This window comes from Falco peregrinus, chromosome 7 (genome assembly GCF_023634155.1).
Source record: "Falco peregrinus isolate bFalPer1 chromosome 7, bFalPer1.pri, whole genome shotgun sequence".
Lineage (NCBI taxonomy): Eukaryota > Metazoa > Chordata > Aves > Falconiformes > Falconidae > Falco > Falco peregrinus.
In genome coordinates this window covers 17,872,538-17,886,488 of record NC_073727.1, presented here as the reverse complement: position 1 = coordinate 17,886,488, position 13,951 = coordinate 17,872,538, and the positions used below count along the sequence as shown (strand labels likewise).

General features: G+C 53.2%; 3 protein-coding genes across 6 annotated transcripts in view; 1 reads left to right on the top strand and 2 right to left on the bottom strand.

Annotated features, from left to right (window-relative positions):
- The window catches only part of IFT172 (intraflagellar transport 172), a 38,508-nt gene extending 36,973 nt beyond the window's left edge, over window positions 1–1,535 (top strand). For both annotated transcript variants that reach the window (XM_055810720.1, XM_055810719.1), the window contains exons 46-48: window positions 25–178; window positions 1,005–1,096; window positions 1,368–1,535. In XM_055810720.1, coding sequence (XP_055666695.1) covers window positions 25–178; window positions 1,005–1,096; window positions 1,368–1,457 — 336 coding nt within the window. In that variant the 3' untranslated portion in view covers window positions 1,458–1,535. The remainder of the gene's footprint in view (window positions 1–24; window positions 179–1,004; window positions 1,097–1,367) is intronic.
- Window positions 1,536–1,806: 271 nt separating this feature from the next.
- KRTCAP3 (keratinocyte associated protein 3) lies at window positions 1,807–4,372 on the bottom strand. 2 transcript variants are annotated; one of them, XR_008748125.1, is made up of 6 exons: window positions 4,160–4,372; window positions 4,025–4,084; window positions 3,254–3,454; window positions 2,717–3,033; window positions 2,457–2,551; window positions 1,807–2,263 (listed from the first exon to the last, which is right to left on the bottom strand). XR_008748125.1 is itself a non-coding variant. In XM_055810725.1 (6 exons), exons 1-5 carry the CDS (start codon window positions 4,358–4,360, stop codon window positions 2,465–2,467), a joined length of 684 nt encoding a protein of 227 aa, XP_055666700.1. In that variant the 5' UTR covers window positions 4,361–4,372; the 3' UTR covers window positions 1,807–2,263; window positions 2,457–2,464. The 2 variants fall into 2 exon arrangements, 1 of the variants encoding a protein (XP_055666700.1); XM_055810725.1 differs by having other exon boundaries at window positions 2,899–3,033.
- Window positions 4,373–4,447: 75 nt separating this feature from the next.
- The window catches only part of NRBP1 (nuclear receptor binding protein 1), a 43,853-nt gene continuing 34,349 nt past the window's right edge, over window positions 4,448–13,951 (bottom strand). For both annotated transcript variants that reach the window (XM_055810013.1, XM_055810014.1), the window contains 11 exons: window positions 12,386–12,469; window positions 12,052–12,110; window positions 10,212–10,310; window positions 10,005–10,137; window positions 9,619–9,721; window positions 6,565–6,615; window positions 6,325–6,460; window positions 6,181–6,234; window positions 5,702–5,765; window positions 5,569–5,624; window positions 4,448–5,364 (listed from right to left, as the gene is read on the bottom strand). In XM_055810013.1, coding sequence (XP_055665988.1) covers window positions 5,266–5,364; window positions 5,569–5,624; window positions 5,702–5,765; window positions 6,181–6,234; window positions 6,325–6,460; window positions 6,565–6,615; window positions 9,619–9,721; window positions 10,005–10,137; window positions 10,212–10,310; window positions 12,052–12,110; window positions 12,386–12,469 — 938 coding nt within the window. In that variant the 3' untranslated portion in view covers window positions 4,448–5,265. The remainder of the gene's footprint in view (window positions 5,365–5,568; window positions 5,625–5,701; window positions 5,766–6,180; window positions 6,235–6,324; window positions 6,461–6,564; window positions 6,616–9,618; window positions 9,722–10,004; window positions 10,138–10,211; window positions 10,311–12,051; window positions 12,111–12,385; window positions 12,470–13,951) is intronic.

The following is a 13,951-nucleotide window of genomic DNA, read 5'->3' as shown; positions in this document are numbered from 1 at the left end:
GGTGCGCTGGCCTCTGCCCTGCAGGAGGAGAAGCGGGAGGAGGTCAGGGACTGGGTGCTCACCATGTCCATGGACCAGCGGCTGGAGCAGGTGCTGCCACAAGATGAGCGTGACACCTATGAAGCCTCACTGGTGGCAGCAAATACAGGGTTGCGTGCCCTGCCCTGTGTGCTTACAGGTAAGCTCCAGGCCAGCTCACACGTACACAGTGGTGTACATGGTGCCATGCAGGGAGTGGGAATGTGTTGCAGGGGGTGGCCTGGGCAGGAGTTCAGGCTGCGCTGTAAGAGGAGGAGGGAGACTGTGTGGCTGTGGGGTACCAGCTGGAAGAGACAGGAGGACCCATTTTTTACTGCGAGGATGACTGAGCACTGGAACAGGTTGCACAGAAGTCATAGTATCTCCATACCTGGAGACAGTCAAAAGTCATCTGGACATGGTCCTGGGCAACCAGCTGTGAGTGGCCCCACCTGAGCAGGGAGGTTGGACCATATAGACCCCAGAGGTCCTTGCTAACCTCAGCTGTTCTGTTTCTATGATTCTGTGAGTGCTTAGTCTCACACAGCACCGCCTAGGAGACTGGCCTGGCAGGCCAGCACACAACCAGTCCCTGCTGTCTGTTCTAGCAAGTCCCTCGACTTGCAAACTTCAGTGAGGGCTTGGGGCGTAGGACTTGGAGTGGGTCAGAGAAGAGGAGAGCAGGAGCAGGCCACCAGCAATAGCACTCAGTAGCACTCTGGCTCCAGAGGTCAGGAGCAGCATGCTATCACTTGACATACTCACTTGGGTATCCTTGCGAGCAGGCAGCTCAACCTTCACCTTCCTTTGATCCTGCCGTTGTGGGAACCCCCTTCCTGAGGCATCTCAAAGCCAGAGGCAACGTTATTTCCCTGGGAACTCCCATTGCCCCCGTGGGAGCAGCCCGCCACGGCAGAGAGGGAAGGGGTGTGTGAGCAGGGGTCTCCTGTGGGTCTCTGTTTCTGAAGGTGTCATTGTACAACCAGGGTACCCTGTGCTAAGAAACAAGATAGAGTTCAAGCGGCCAGGCCGAGAAGCCAACAAGGACACATGGAACAAGTTTCTGATGGCTGTCAAGGTGAGCCAGGTGCCCCGTGGGGCAGGGAGACAGGCTGCAGGGGGTTCAGCCCCTCATGCTGACAGTAAAACAGTCCCACTGGGTGGAGATACACCGAACCAGGGCAGTTTTAATGCACCCTCCCTATGTGCTGCTGGGTGGGGATTAATCTCACAGCGGTAGGGCAGCCCCAGCCCTGCCTGTGCAGCTCTGTCAAGCCCCGGGGGTACCCTTGAGCAGGGGGTGACAGCACTGCCCCTTTGCCAGTGCCAAGGGCTCTTTCATTCTGCAGACATCCCACAGCCCTGCGTGCCAAGACGTGCTCAAGTTCCTCAGCCAGTGGTGTGGGGGACTCCCGAGCACCAGCTTCTCCTTCCAGTGAGCTGGACCATGGCAGTTTTCAATCCCGTTCTTCAGCATCCTCCACTTCCACTTGCAATAAATGTGTGTCTCAACCCTGCGCTGCTCCTGTCTGCTGGCGGATGCTGAGCCCAGGAGCACCGGTCCCAGGGCACCGGGCAGTAACCCTGGACACATGCGTGTCAGCCTCAGCCTCGCTGTGCTGAACATGCGCCCTGCACCCTGAGGGGTGACTGTCACACTGGGACCATGTATCTGTCTACATCCCTGTGCCTGGTAGGGGGCGAGCACAGAGATGGGCTTACACACCAGCTGCACTGCCCTTCCACCAGTGGGCCCAGTTCCCAGATACCCACACTGGGGAGCCAGTGTGAAAAGGAAAAGTTTATTTACTCAGAAACAACAGAGGCTCATGACAAAAGGATTCTTCACCTTTCATTCCTTGCCCTGCCTGAGCACAGGCACAGCAAACTGAACCTGCCTGCTCTGCTGCAGGGCCACCAGCCAGCCCCCAGGCCAGCCCTGCCTGTTGCCAGGCCCCAGCACCTCTGCCCTCCCCCCCCCAGCACCGCATGTGGAACACCCAGTGGAGCCTTTAGTGTGCTGGGAAGGGCTTGTGTGCCTCCCCAGCCCCAGGAGAGTGTCAGGGGCTTATGGCACTTGCCTGGTGACCCTGGGTAACTTGTGCCTGGAACCTGCAGGGTTGTTGCAGGGTGGGGGGCTGCGGGGGGTGCACCCCTACCCCCTGCATCCCACCCTACCCACACCTAAACCTCGGGCAGGAGCATGGAGCAGGTGCCACTTCACCTTGTTGGATTGCAGCACCACCTGGAAGAGAAAAGCACGCATGAGTGCAGGGCGGTGCTGTAGGGCCAGGCGGCATGCTGATGCCGCTGGCCAGTAGTTTGTAGCATGTGCTTGGAAAAAGAGGTTTTCAGGCGACTGGTGTGGGCAGGGGCCCTCTTGACAGTGGAGCCTGCCCCCTCCCATCTCCCAGGCATAGCCCACGCGCTGCACACACCTCTCCAGCTAGGCACAGGAGTCAGCCAGCCTGGCCAGCAGTTGCTGCTGCATCTCATGTGGTGGCCCCTCCTTCACTGTACTTGGCTGGGCCAGCTAAAAAGGAAAAAGAAAAAGCAAAGTGGAGGGTCGCAGGGATGTGTGAAGGGCTGGACCAGGTTGGGGGGGGGGGGGAGGGGCGCGGGGGTCCACATTCACTCGGGACAGCCAGGACAAACTGGCCTATCAGAGGTATGAAGAGGTGGGTCCCTCTGCAACTACCCAAGATGAAGGTCTTCCAGTCTGTCACCAAGGCTGGATAGAAGAGGTTCAGACCTGACATGCCCTGCCTCCCACTGCTGCACAGCCTGCTTGTATGGGAACAAGGGCCCAGGAGGTCTCAGCACCTTCAAAAAGGCAGCAACAGTGGGACAGGGAGACCTGTCCAGCTTGATTGGCCATACCTGCTCTTTGGCGTAGCTGCGTGCACAGGGCCCAATGCCCCGCAAGATCAGGGCCACCAAACCGCACCTGCCGGACAGCACAGCTTCTGTGGCCGCCAGCACCATGGAGGGGAACCAGAGCGCCAGGGCCGTGTCCTGCAGAGCAGAGGGTTGCAGGTTCCTCAAGGAGCAAGGTCCACTGCGCCCAGCCGACCTGCACGCAGCTGAGCGGAGGCTGTGCAGGCAAGTGGGGGAGAGAAGGGCGCAAGAGGAAGACAGGCAGAGAGAGGATGGGCAAGAGAGGGAGAAAGAAAAAGATGAGAGGAAGCAAGAGACAGAGAGTGGGAGGTGGCGTATGGCAGACCTACGCACTCACATAGATGCGCGTGGTGTTGAAAGGACAGTCGTTGGTCACTATGGCTGCACGCGCATCAGCAGGCAGCGCAGAGCTGTTGCAGCCCCTGATGAGGTGCATGCCCCGGCTGTGAATGGTGAGGGCAATGGCCAGCACCAGGCCTGCGCTGCACACTGTGGACAGGAGGCAGTTCAACAGGGACATGCTCAGCAGGGTCCAATGCTGCAGGCAGCAAAGAGAATACATGAGAGCGGGGCTGGCCAAAGCTGGGGCAATGCCGGGGCTGGGCACTGCCACTGTATGGGGCACAGCCACTCTGCAGGGTAACGGGGGTGCTGGGAACCCCACGGACCTTCATGCCAAGCAACCACGTGCAACCTCCTGCCCCTTCTGACATGGCTCAGTCCCACGCTCAGATGAGGTTTTTGCACCTTTTGCCCCCTCCCGTGAGCCCAGGGCTACCAGCCGGCCCCTTCCACAGGCTCCTGCGCCCAGAGAGCCCAGCTCCGCTGCCAGGTTAAGCCCCCACCAGCAGCAGCCTTTGTCCACCCTGCCTGTGCCAACGGAGGGATGGACGCCTGACTCCACGGAGGGAGAGATGCCTGAGCCCACGGAGGGAGGGACGGGACGCCTGAGCCCACGGAGGGAGGGACGCCTAACCCCGGCTGCGCTGCCCACGCCGCTGCCGGCGGCACCCACAGCCTGGCGAGCCGCCGAGGCGGAAGGAGGCACCGGGGACAAGGTCCAGGGGAGCGGCTGCCGGCGGGGGCTGGGCCCCGACCCCGCACTCACCAGGGCCGCCTGGGACAGGTTGTGCGACACCAGGATGGCGACGATACCCACGGCGATGCTCTGCGGGGAGAGATCCGCGCTCAACGCCCGCGCCGGCTGCCCCCCACCCCCCGCCACGCTCCCGCCCGCTCTCACCAGCAGCCCGGAGCCCACGGACACCACGTTGGCCACCGCGTACTCGGGGGTGACGGCGAGGCGGGCGCCGGCGACGTGCCGCAGGACCGAGCCGTGCACGATGGCGCCCAGCACCAGGCTGCCGTGGCCCAGCACGATGAGCGCCAGCCCCGCGCCCATCAGCCGCCCCGGCTCCGCCAGCGCCCGCCGCCCGCCCGCCATGGCCGCCGCCGCCCCGCCCGCCGTCCGGCACCGCCCCGGGGCACGGCCGCCCGCCCCGCCCCCCCGGAAAGAGCCAGCACTCGCGAATTTACAAAACAGCTTTATTAAAAATAGGAAATGATAGAAATGAGATGCAGGAGCGGTGCCAGGCCCGGCAGCGCGCACAACCGCGGGCTCGGCCCCGCAAAGCTTCCCGGCAGGGAAAAGGGGGTCCGGGCCGCCCCCGCCAGCCCCCGGGGCGCTGGCAGCGGCGGGGGACGGGGGGCCAGGACCGCGCTGAGCACGGGGCGCAGCCCGCACCGGCGGCGCAGGGCGGAGCGCAGGGCTGCGCAAAACCAGTAAACAAAGTGCGGCCGAAGAGGGAGGGAAAGAGGCAGGCAAGGCAGCAGGCAGGTGCTGCAGGGGCCCGGCCCCCCCCCCCCCCCCCCCCCCCCCGGCTCCCTCTGCGCGGGAAGGAGGGTAGTGACTGTCACCGGAGGCAGGTGCAGAGTGGGGTGCAGGACTTACCTTTAAATTAAAAAAAAAAAAAACAAACGAAAAAAAAAAACCCAAACAAACAAAAAAATCCCAACCATTTCTGTGCTGTGCAAAAGACACTTTGTACAATTCAAACAGAACAAACTCCATGCACATGAATGGGGCTACAGAACACCCCGAAAGCCAGGACTCAGCTCCACGGCACCACCTGGCAAAATCCCAACAAAACCAGGGCTGGAAATAATACTGATGCACAAAGTCCCCTTTAATAGGCGGCCAGGGAGGACTGTTGCTGAGCCCAGCCACAGCACATGCTGGATGAGCTTCCCAAGCACTGCAGCTGGGGTCTTGCTGATGCCCTACAGTGATGGACTGACACAGGAGTCACAGGCAACAAAGCTGCACTGGCCGCCTGGAGCCGAGGGCTGCTAAGATGACACAGTCACTGCCGTAAGGGTTCCGTTCCGGGTGTAGTAGAACTTGCTGAATGCCTCTTCAAGTAAACAGGTAAGTCTGCTCTGGTCAGCCTGGGAAGAAAAAGCAACAGGGAGGGGTAAGTCCAGTCCACCCAAAACTCAGAGCTTGGCTGAAGCCTGCCAGGGCACATGGGCAGGGACACATCGTATTTCTCCTACCTCCCCAGCTAGAGAAGGACCAATCTGGCATAAACCAGTTAAGTCTGAGAAAGGAATGCAGACCTATATCCCTACCTGAGCCCCAGGCCTGCTTACCTCACTGATGAATCCAAGCTGGACTAGTTCAGCTGCCAGCTCCTGGATGTTGTCATCTGCAACACAGGGAAGGGTGTAAACCCCAGGTCTGAGTGCACTGCTGGCCTCAGTGCAAGGGAAGAAAGGTACTTACTAGGCTGCAGGTCACAGCTCAAGTGTCGATTCAACTTGTCTTCCAGTTTCAGCAGCAGTGTTAACTGCAGGGTAAAGAAGTTCTCATGAGGGACTGCAATCTTGCAAGCTGCCACAGGCTGTGGCCACCACAGCCCACCAGAAATATCCCCAGAAATCCCCCTCAGGATAGGAACCACCCCCCTCCTTGCTAGACTCCTGTGGGGCTCTGGACAACCGCATCCAGTTCCATTCCAAACCACAGCCAGCAGCACCATTGTACAGAGGAAGCCTGAACCTGGGGGTGGGCTGAAAATATTTGCTACGTGCCAAAGTCAGCCACAGGGCACAGGCCTTGACCTGGCTTCGGGCCCTGAAGAGGGCAGCTGTGACAGAAGAGGGTCACACCAGCAGCACATCAGCATGCTGGAGCCGTGAGCTCTGCACAGCTGCCCTGGCACACCCCCATAAAGCATGCTTAGCCGCCCGATGGGAACATACATGGTGCTTCACTCCCTCCTCTACCGACTCAATGTTGCACTGCATCAGTACCACCTGAAAGAAAAGCAGAGACACCCCCTGACTTACTGCTGCTCCACAGCACAGCTGCCTGGGGAGGGGAGGAATGGAGCTCCCATCTCTCACCTTGCGGGTCTCCACCTCAGCAGGCTCTGGAGTTGGGGTTTTCACTGATGGTGGAGCAATAGGAGATTTCACCACTACCTGCTGCGGCTGCTGGGGTCGCGGCATCCCAAAAGCTGTGAGTGGGTAGATACCATTCCTACAAGAGAAGAGCAGAGTCTGAGGTTATGTCTCTCCAAAATTTTTTCAGTCTCACACACAGTTAAAGTTGCCCTTTAAAAAAAAAAAAAAAGAATCTTTTACCTTACATCCTCCAGGAACTTGTCCAGCTCCAATGCGGGAGACTGTGAGAAGCTGGAAAATAAAAGAAGGAAAAAAATTACCATGGTGAGAAGTCATCTAACAGAACCATCCACTCAAGTCTCTTTGGATGCAATTTCAAATCCTTATGTCCTAGACTATGGCTGTGCCAGTGGGCCAGATAAGTACAGACAGAGGCAGCCAGCGAAAGGCAAAAGAGACTCCAACCTTCCTGTACTGGAAGCAACTATTCATAGAAGCTAATGATGAGGCAACGTTTTAATTGTGGCAGAACAGGTATCACCTCCCTGTAGAGGGTTGTCCAATGCAAGCGATTATTTGGACGCCAGCCCAATAACACCATGTTCCTAGCAAGGCTTTACAAAGAGATCTGTTATACCAGACCCATGAACCTGTGTCCCATCTCCAGAAGAGCAAGGGCACTCAGCACTGCAAAGACAAGAATCTCTGCAGCAGCTGATGGCACAGTATGACCAGCTACATCACTCCAAACCAGAAGCTTGAAACTACACCTCAGGATTTAATGCCCCACCCAAATATTTCTTACTGGAGCTTGGGATACTTTCATTCTCTCTGTAATTTCTTTCCCAGATTGCTCATTTAGGTGGCTTCTTAAATGTAGTGTCCCAGAGGAAGTTCTCCTACCAATTCATTTTTGATTCTCCATCTTCTAATTCCATTGAACATCAACATCTTCCTTGCTGGTGGCTGATGGAGGACAGTAAGCACTGTCAACCCACCCACCCCCACCCCCGCCATAACTTGCTGTATCTCCACTGTTCTTCCTCTTTCTCACCCTCAAGAACATACAGTTCCTCTGTGCGGTGACAATGATTTCCAGCCCCTTGGTGAAGTCAGCTCTGACCTGCCCCAGGACTGTTCACAAAGGTTGCCACTTCGTATGCATACACTGCACAGGTAACATCTTTAGACGTTTCACCCAACCACCGTAACCTTCCCCCCGCTATGTGGCACCCTGATACCATGTTAGCTCTCGCCTACAGCTGCACAGCAGTGCATTATCAAGAAACTGGAAAAGGTCTTTTCCTGTGGTGTTACTTCACAGCCTTCTCAGACAGAGCAGCAGTTCTTTTTTCTCTAAAGCAAGCTATTACTGTCTTTTGCATGGCACAGAGTTACCAGCACCAGAATAGTCCACAGCAAGTACCTCATTTCTTTCTGGTTTTGGCTAACAAGACAATGCAGGTTCTCCTGCTTTACCAATTCCCCAGAAAAACACTTTCCTCATCACTTTAGTCAATTCAGCTGTTTAGCCTCCACTTGAGCACATCTTCCCTTCAACTGGTTTCAACAAAAACTTTGAACAGCCAGTCTTGCCCCTTTCACTGTCTTAAGACTGCTTTGAAGAATTTCAGAGATTAGCCAGAGGCTGCAAGCTGCTTGAATCCTGCCATGATTCCCACTGCTTTGCTGTTCCATCAGATCTAGTGTAGGATGCACACCCACCTCAGTTCCCCAGAACCACTCTCCAGCTCTTTCCAACACACAACATATCTGCTACTTTTCCATCCTCCAGGTGCAGCAGCAGTTTTCAGCAAAAATTTATGATTTTCTCTAGCAGCTCAGTTTGCATGGCACTCTGATAAATCATCTAGAAATTATGCTCTCTGACATTTCAAGTCATGACTATGCTTTCTTTTTCCTTTTCCAGCACCCCTGAGATACTGCACTATCAAAAAGCAAGTCCTAGGCTGGCATACGCCAGATATTTAGACTGCTGGGGATTGGCTAAGTCCAATATATGTAAAGAACTTCTCTCACAGCTTTGGCTCTTCACTCTTTTTCCTCCATTTTGAACCTTTAATTAACAAAAAAAACCCCATTCCAAACAGAATTCAATACTATTATTTACTAGTGCTAGGAAGATCAGATTGTCAGGTTTTAGAAAGGTCTGTATCATAGAACCACAGAATGGTTTGGGTGGGAAGGGACCTTAAAGACCATCCAGTTCCCACCCCCCCGCCACGGGCAGGGCCCCCTCCCCCCAGCGCAGGCTGCCCCCAGCCCCGTCCAGCCTGGCCTTGAGCCCTGCCAGGGATGGGGCACCCACAGCTGCTCTGGGCAGCCTGGGCCAGCGCCTCGCCGCCCTCACAGGGAAGAATTTCTTCCTCATCTCTCATCTCCATCTCCCCTCTCTCATGTAAAGCCATTTCCCTATGCCCTGTCACTACAGGCCCTTGTACAAAGTCCCTCTCCAGCTTTCTTGTTGACCTCTTTAGGTACTGGAAGGCTCAAAGAGCTTCTCAAATGAACAGTGCTTTTTTTTTTTCCTTGTCATCTTGATTACTTTTGTTCAGTAGCCTGAGCATCCCAGAATGCTGAGCTACCCTGAAAGCACCCTGGTCTTCTCTGGAAACACAGTATCCACATCTTAAGACTTTTCAGCTAATCCCTCAACTAGCTGAGGTTTCATTACCCAAAATTTCACATCACTTTTTGGCACTCTACTTGCTCCATACAGATTACTGTCACTTACTTAGAGGAAGCCAGCTCTACAGTTTAAGTGGCTGCTGTGTGTTACTGATAGCTGCCCTAAACAGCCTTTCCCTTTGCATATTGCAGAACAAGCTGCTCTGCTAAGAAAACGCTGAGGAACCATTTCTCCAACATGTCAGACTCCGTTTGACAAGCCTGTGATTGGTCCGAGTCACTTCCCCAAACTGTTCAGCCAGGTTTTGCTAAGGGCTGTTCCAACTACAGTGTGTTAACTTCCCACCCCTCCATGTGGGGAACAATTTACATCTCAGCTGCATGGAATCCATTCACAGAACACGGGTGCAAGGCCTTCTTCCACCCAGGAGTTACCCTCCACAGAATTTTCTGTGCCCAGAGAGTGACTGCTTCTTCACTGATAGTGCCATCAGCTCCGTTTTGTTTCCCAGTTAGTGGCAAAATACCAACACTAACTTGTAGAGAAGTGTCCCAAGCAGATCTGTCAGTGCTTGCCCCAGTGCCCTGGCATCTGTTCCACATGCACCTGAGCACCCCCCTCCAAGTATCCCACAGGATACTCACATCATCTTGACTCCTTCCCTGTCCACATGATTAATCTCTGCCAACACTGCACTCATGTCAAGGTTTTTGGTCATTTCTTCTAAAGCATTTTCAGGAATCATATCTATTAAAAAAAAAAAAAGTTAGAACAACTGCAATTCCTTTCCAACCTAAGAAAAGCAATAAAACCCCAGAGGCTTCAGGCTGTTAAACTCCCATGCCACTCAGAGCATGCAGGGCACCACAGTCCTCCAGGCTCTACAGCAACCGCAGCTCTGTTTCACAAGGCCCTGGTCCCTGCCTGTTAAGAGCGGCATGAAGGTCTTGGTTTCCAGGATGCCAGCTGTACTGACAACTTAGCGAAGCTTTGCAGAATGCGAGGTGTGGCGCACTGACTCCATACTCACGCTGATGTCCAACGATACAGTGAGCAGCCAGCAGCTTTAGTGACGGCACCTCAAACAATGCCTGATGAAAAAGGAGCTCCCGGGCAGTAGGACGCTTGCCAGGGTCCTGTTCTAAACACTTTTGAATGAACTCCTGAAAGACAAAAATCGCATGAGACCATGTGCAAGGCCAATCGCCTGCTGGAGTGCTGATCCCTCCTCACTCACCCTCTGCAAGGGGTCCTCCAGCAGCTGGATGGCACTGTTAATGGCCTCCTGGGGCACGTAAGACGACTCTCCATTACCCTGTATTTCCAGCACTGCCATCTACAAACACAAAGCAGCGCATCAGACTTCGCTGAGAATTACTGACTACACTGAACAGAGCTCAAGGAGGCAACTGCCAAGTGTGAGATCACAACAGCCAAGTTGTTTAGTGCTACTTAAGGTCACAGTTTGTGGAGGCAGAGAGAAAATGACCACCTCATTGTAATAGCTCATTTCTAACACCCTAACAGATTGCCAGAAGACCCAAAAACTATGCCAGCATCCCCTCAGACAGTAAGTATCTCCATTCTGAATCTCATGGTCCACTGGCCTGTACTACTGCTTGATAATTCCCATCCTCTAATGAAGTAGTAACTGGGCCACTGCCAGAATCTGACAGTGTCCCTCCTGGCTGTATGAATAGCTCTGTATTACAGGAAGAAAAGCAAGCACACAATGCTATCCAAAACTGGCTCCAGCCTGCACATACACAAATTCCCAGCTAGGAAAGGCTGGTAAAGGATTGTCGAGAACACCTTAAGAGTCAGCTCAAGCTTTGCTTCCCGAAAGTTGCATTTCCACAACTCTCTTCCGGCTTCACTTACAGAATGTATAGCATAGGATGAGAATTCCTTGTGTTGGCTCTTTCTGACAATTTTTCCCAGAAAATACTCCTACCAACCACTCCTATTTCCTAGACTTGGGCTTAGTGATTGCAAGGACAGAGGAACCACTAAGCTGCTAAGGTCAGGTACGTTAGACTCACACCCAACTGCAACCAGCCCCTCTATCAGGTGGAGACAGGCTGGCCCAGTGTCCTGGTTTCAGCTGGGAGAGAGTTAATTTTCTTCTCAATAGCTGGTACAGTGCTGTGTTTTGGATTTAGTATGAGAATAATGCTGATCACATACCGATGTTTTAGTTGTGGCTAAGCAGTGCTTACTCTAAATCAAGGACTTTTCAGTTTCCCATGCTCTGCCAGTGAGGAGGTGCACAAGAAGCCGGGAGGGAGCAGAGCCAGGACAGCTGACCCCAACTAGCCAAAGGGATATTTCATACTATAGAGCATCATGCTCAGTATATAAACTGGGGGAACTTGGCCAGGGTGGGCCAGTCACTGCTCGAGGACTGGCAGGGCATCAGTCAGCAGGTGATGAGCAATGGTACTGGACATCTCTTGGGGTTTTTGTTTGTTTTTCGCTTTTATTTTATTCCTCTCTCTTCCCTTTTCTTTTCTCACAATTATTCTTGTTGTTAGTATTTTTGCTTCATTTCAACTCTTAAACTGTTCTTATCTCAACCCACAGGTTTTACCTTTTTCCGATTCTCTTTCCCAAGCCAGTGGGGGTGGGGAGCAAGTGATCAGCTGCATGGTACTTAAGTTGCTGGCTAGGGTTAAACCATAGCACCCAGGAAAGTTATGAACTACATCTGTCCTCTCCTCCAGATACCAAAGAAAGAACACGTACTCCCCCTAGAAGGGGAGTTTTGTTCTCTATGTACATTAAGTACAGTTTGCAGTAGTGACTGTTCCCACCAGCCAGTGGGTCAGACTTCAGAACTGGCCAAGACCCGCAGAGTAATAAATTACACATTAGGAATTTCAGAAAGAACTATACATTACTGAGCTATTTACTTCTTAACAAGGATTCCCCAAACACCTTACTAGGGATCACTCCAAGGCAAAGTGCATTTGGTTCAGAGAAAAAAATGCACTTGTTACCAAGCTAACCCACCCATAACCACAGCATCTTCCCTCAAATTTGTCCTCTCTGTCCCATAGCCAGTGTTCCACACTCACCTCCAGTGCACACATCCCAAAGGAGTAAATGTCCACAGCAGTGGTGACATTGGCAACTTCTGTAACACAGAAATAATGCTCTGTTATCAGTCCATCCCTGCATTTAGTAGTACCAGCAGGACCACCTCTGTATTAGGCTGTGATAATCCTGCAGCCTTCTCTCCTGCCTCTACTATCAAAAGACAGAGGAGCTGAAGCATTTAAGCAGGCAAGCAACTCAAAACCACTAATGTGACATTTGTCATGAGTCTATAGCTGAAAACAAGATGCAGAACAGCTTGTAAGCATTAATAAGGCCAACAAAACCAGCCTTGCAGCTGTAGCCACACCATACCTCCATATTCCGGGGCAAAGAAGTGTAGGTTCTTCTGCTCCTCCCGACAGGTCTTCACATGGTTGTTAATTGTGTCCGGTGCCACTAGAAGAAAGTCATGAATACTCAGGATACAGGAAGCCATAGCCCATCCCCAACCAGATCCCAGGGAACACATGCAACTCCAGGGCCCTGTGGTACCCAAAGGGGCAGCACAGCGGAGTGAAGTTGGCCCTTCATCAGTCCCTCATCTTGGGTCACCTGCCCTGATGTATTTCTCCATTGTTTCCTTGGCTGCAGATTGACTAAGGCAGCTTAGCACTACTCTCCAAGAGCAAACCTGGAGACTACAACTTCTGTCAAATGGGAAGACAAGCTGGGAAGGACTCCCTGTTGAAATGAGAGTCCTGAAAGCACCCAACTTAAATGCGATCCATAGCATTTGTCACAAAGCAAGTCAACTGTAACAGAAGCCCTAGGAACAGCCAGAGATGCCAAGACCACTGCAATTAAGTCACCACCTCAGGGCTCTAGGAGAGGGATAGACCTACAAAGCAACTCTTCCCCATACCAGCAAGGCACTGGTGTCCAACTGCCTCAAGACTGGTCAAGCAAAGCTGATGAATGGGGAGAGACTACCCAGAGGCCTCCCAGCAGCCAGCACCTCCATAGCAACAACCACAACACACTCAAGAGCTACAGGGAGGGAATAACTCCCAGCCACAAGAACAACAAGCAGAACACAAGTATGGATGTCCCATAAAAGACGAGCCTTTGGGACAGCCACCTCTGAAAAGACTGCAAGCCACTCTCCAAAATGGAACAGCTGGCTCCACCAGGGAGAAACACAGAAGCAGGCAGGGAGAGAGCATCACCGTCCCACCTGAAGCTCTACTTCCACCCTTGAACATGCCCATTCCCACAGTCTCAGGCCCATCTCCCACTTTGGCAGCCTCCTGGACAACCACAATTGGTCCTGTACTGCTACAATGTGGACTTACATGGAACATGCCAAACTGCTTGTATTTTTCCAGCTATTCCTGGATTAGGGCAGGACACACTAAAGAAGATTCCCAGTTGAATGAGACTGAACTAGTTCTCAGCCTCAGAGAAGAGACATTCTCTGGGCTCTAGTGAGACAGGAAGGATCTTCCTTGGTAACTCAGCTCAGCCTCACTGTGTGGCGCATCCCAAGTCATATCACCATATTCAAGCATTGGAAACAGCTGGCTCCAGCATCTACTCTCCCAACCAACCATCCATGAGTAGTTTACTGCTTTTTGTTACTCTGCTAGCTCTTACCTTGGAGTCCAGTAAGATAACTTCATTCCTACTGCTTACCTGTTTACAGACACCACCAGGTCCTTTCAGCTAAACAGCACAAAGCAAAGTAAGCTAAATTCTTTTCTTCCTCTTAAGGCCTGCTCTGCATTTTCCCTGTAATACCAACAGTTTTAGATCACCTCTGGCCAGGGCTACACGCAGTCACACCAGTTCTCTCTGCTAGGGACCCTGCCCCAATGGATCATAACATCACACACTAGGCAAGTGCATCAAATTCCTCCCTTGAGCAGCTAGCAGACACCA

Bases quoted from the DNA above. Each gene is read 5' to 3' on its own strand.
- KRTCAP3 (XM_055810725.1), bottom strand. From the start codon at position 4,360: ATGGCGGGCGGGCGGCGGGCGCTGGCGGAGCCGGGGCGGCTGATGGGC. The intron at 3,034-3,253 runs GTGAGTGCGTAG...TCTGCTCTGCAG, and splicing joins TCAACACCACGCGCATCTAT to GACACGGCCCTGGCGCTCTG. The intron at 2,552-2,898 runs GTATGGCCAATC...TTTCCTTTTTAG, and splicing joins GCAGCTACGCCAAAGAGCAG to CTGGCCCAGCCAAGTACAGT.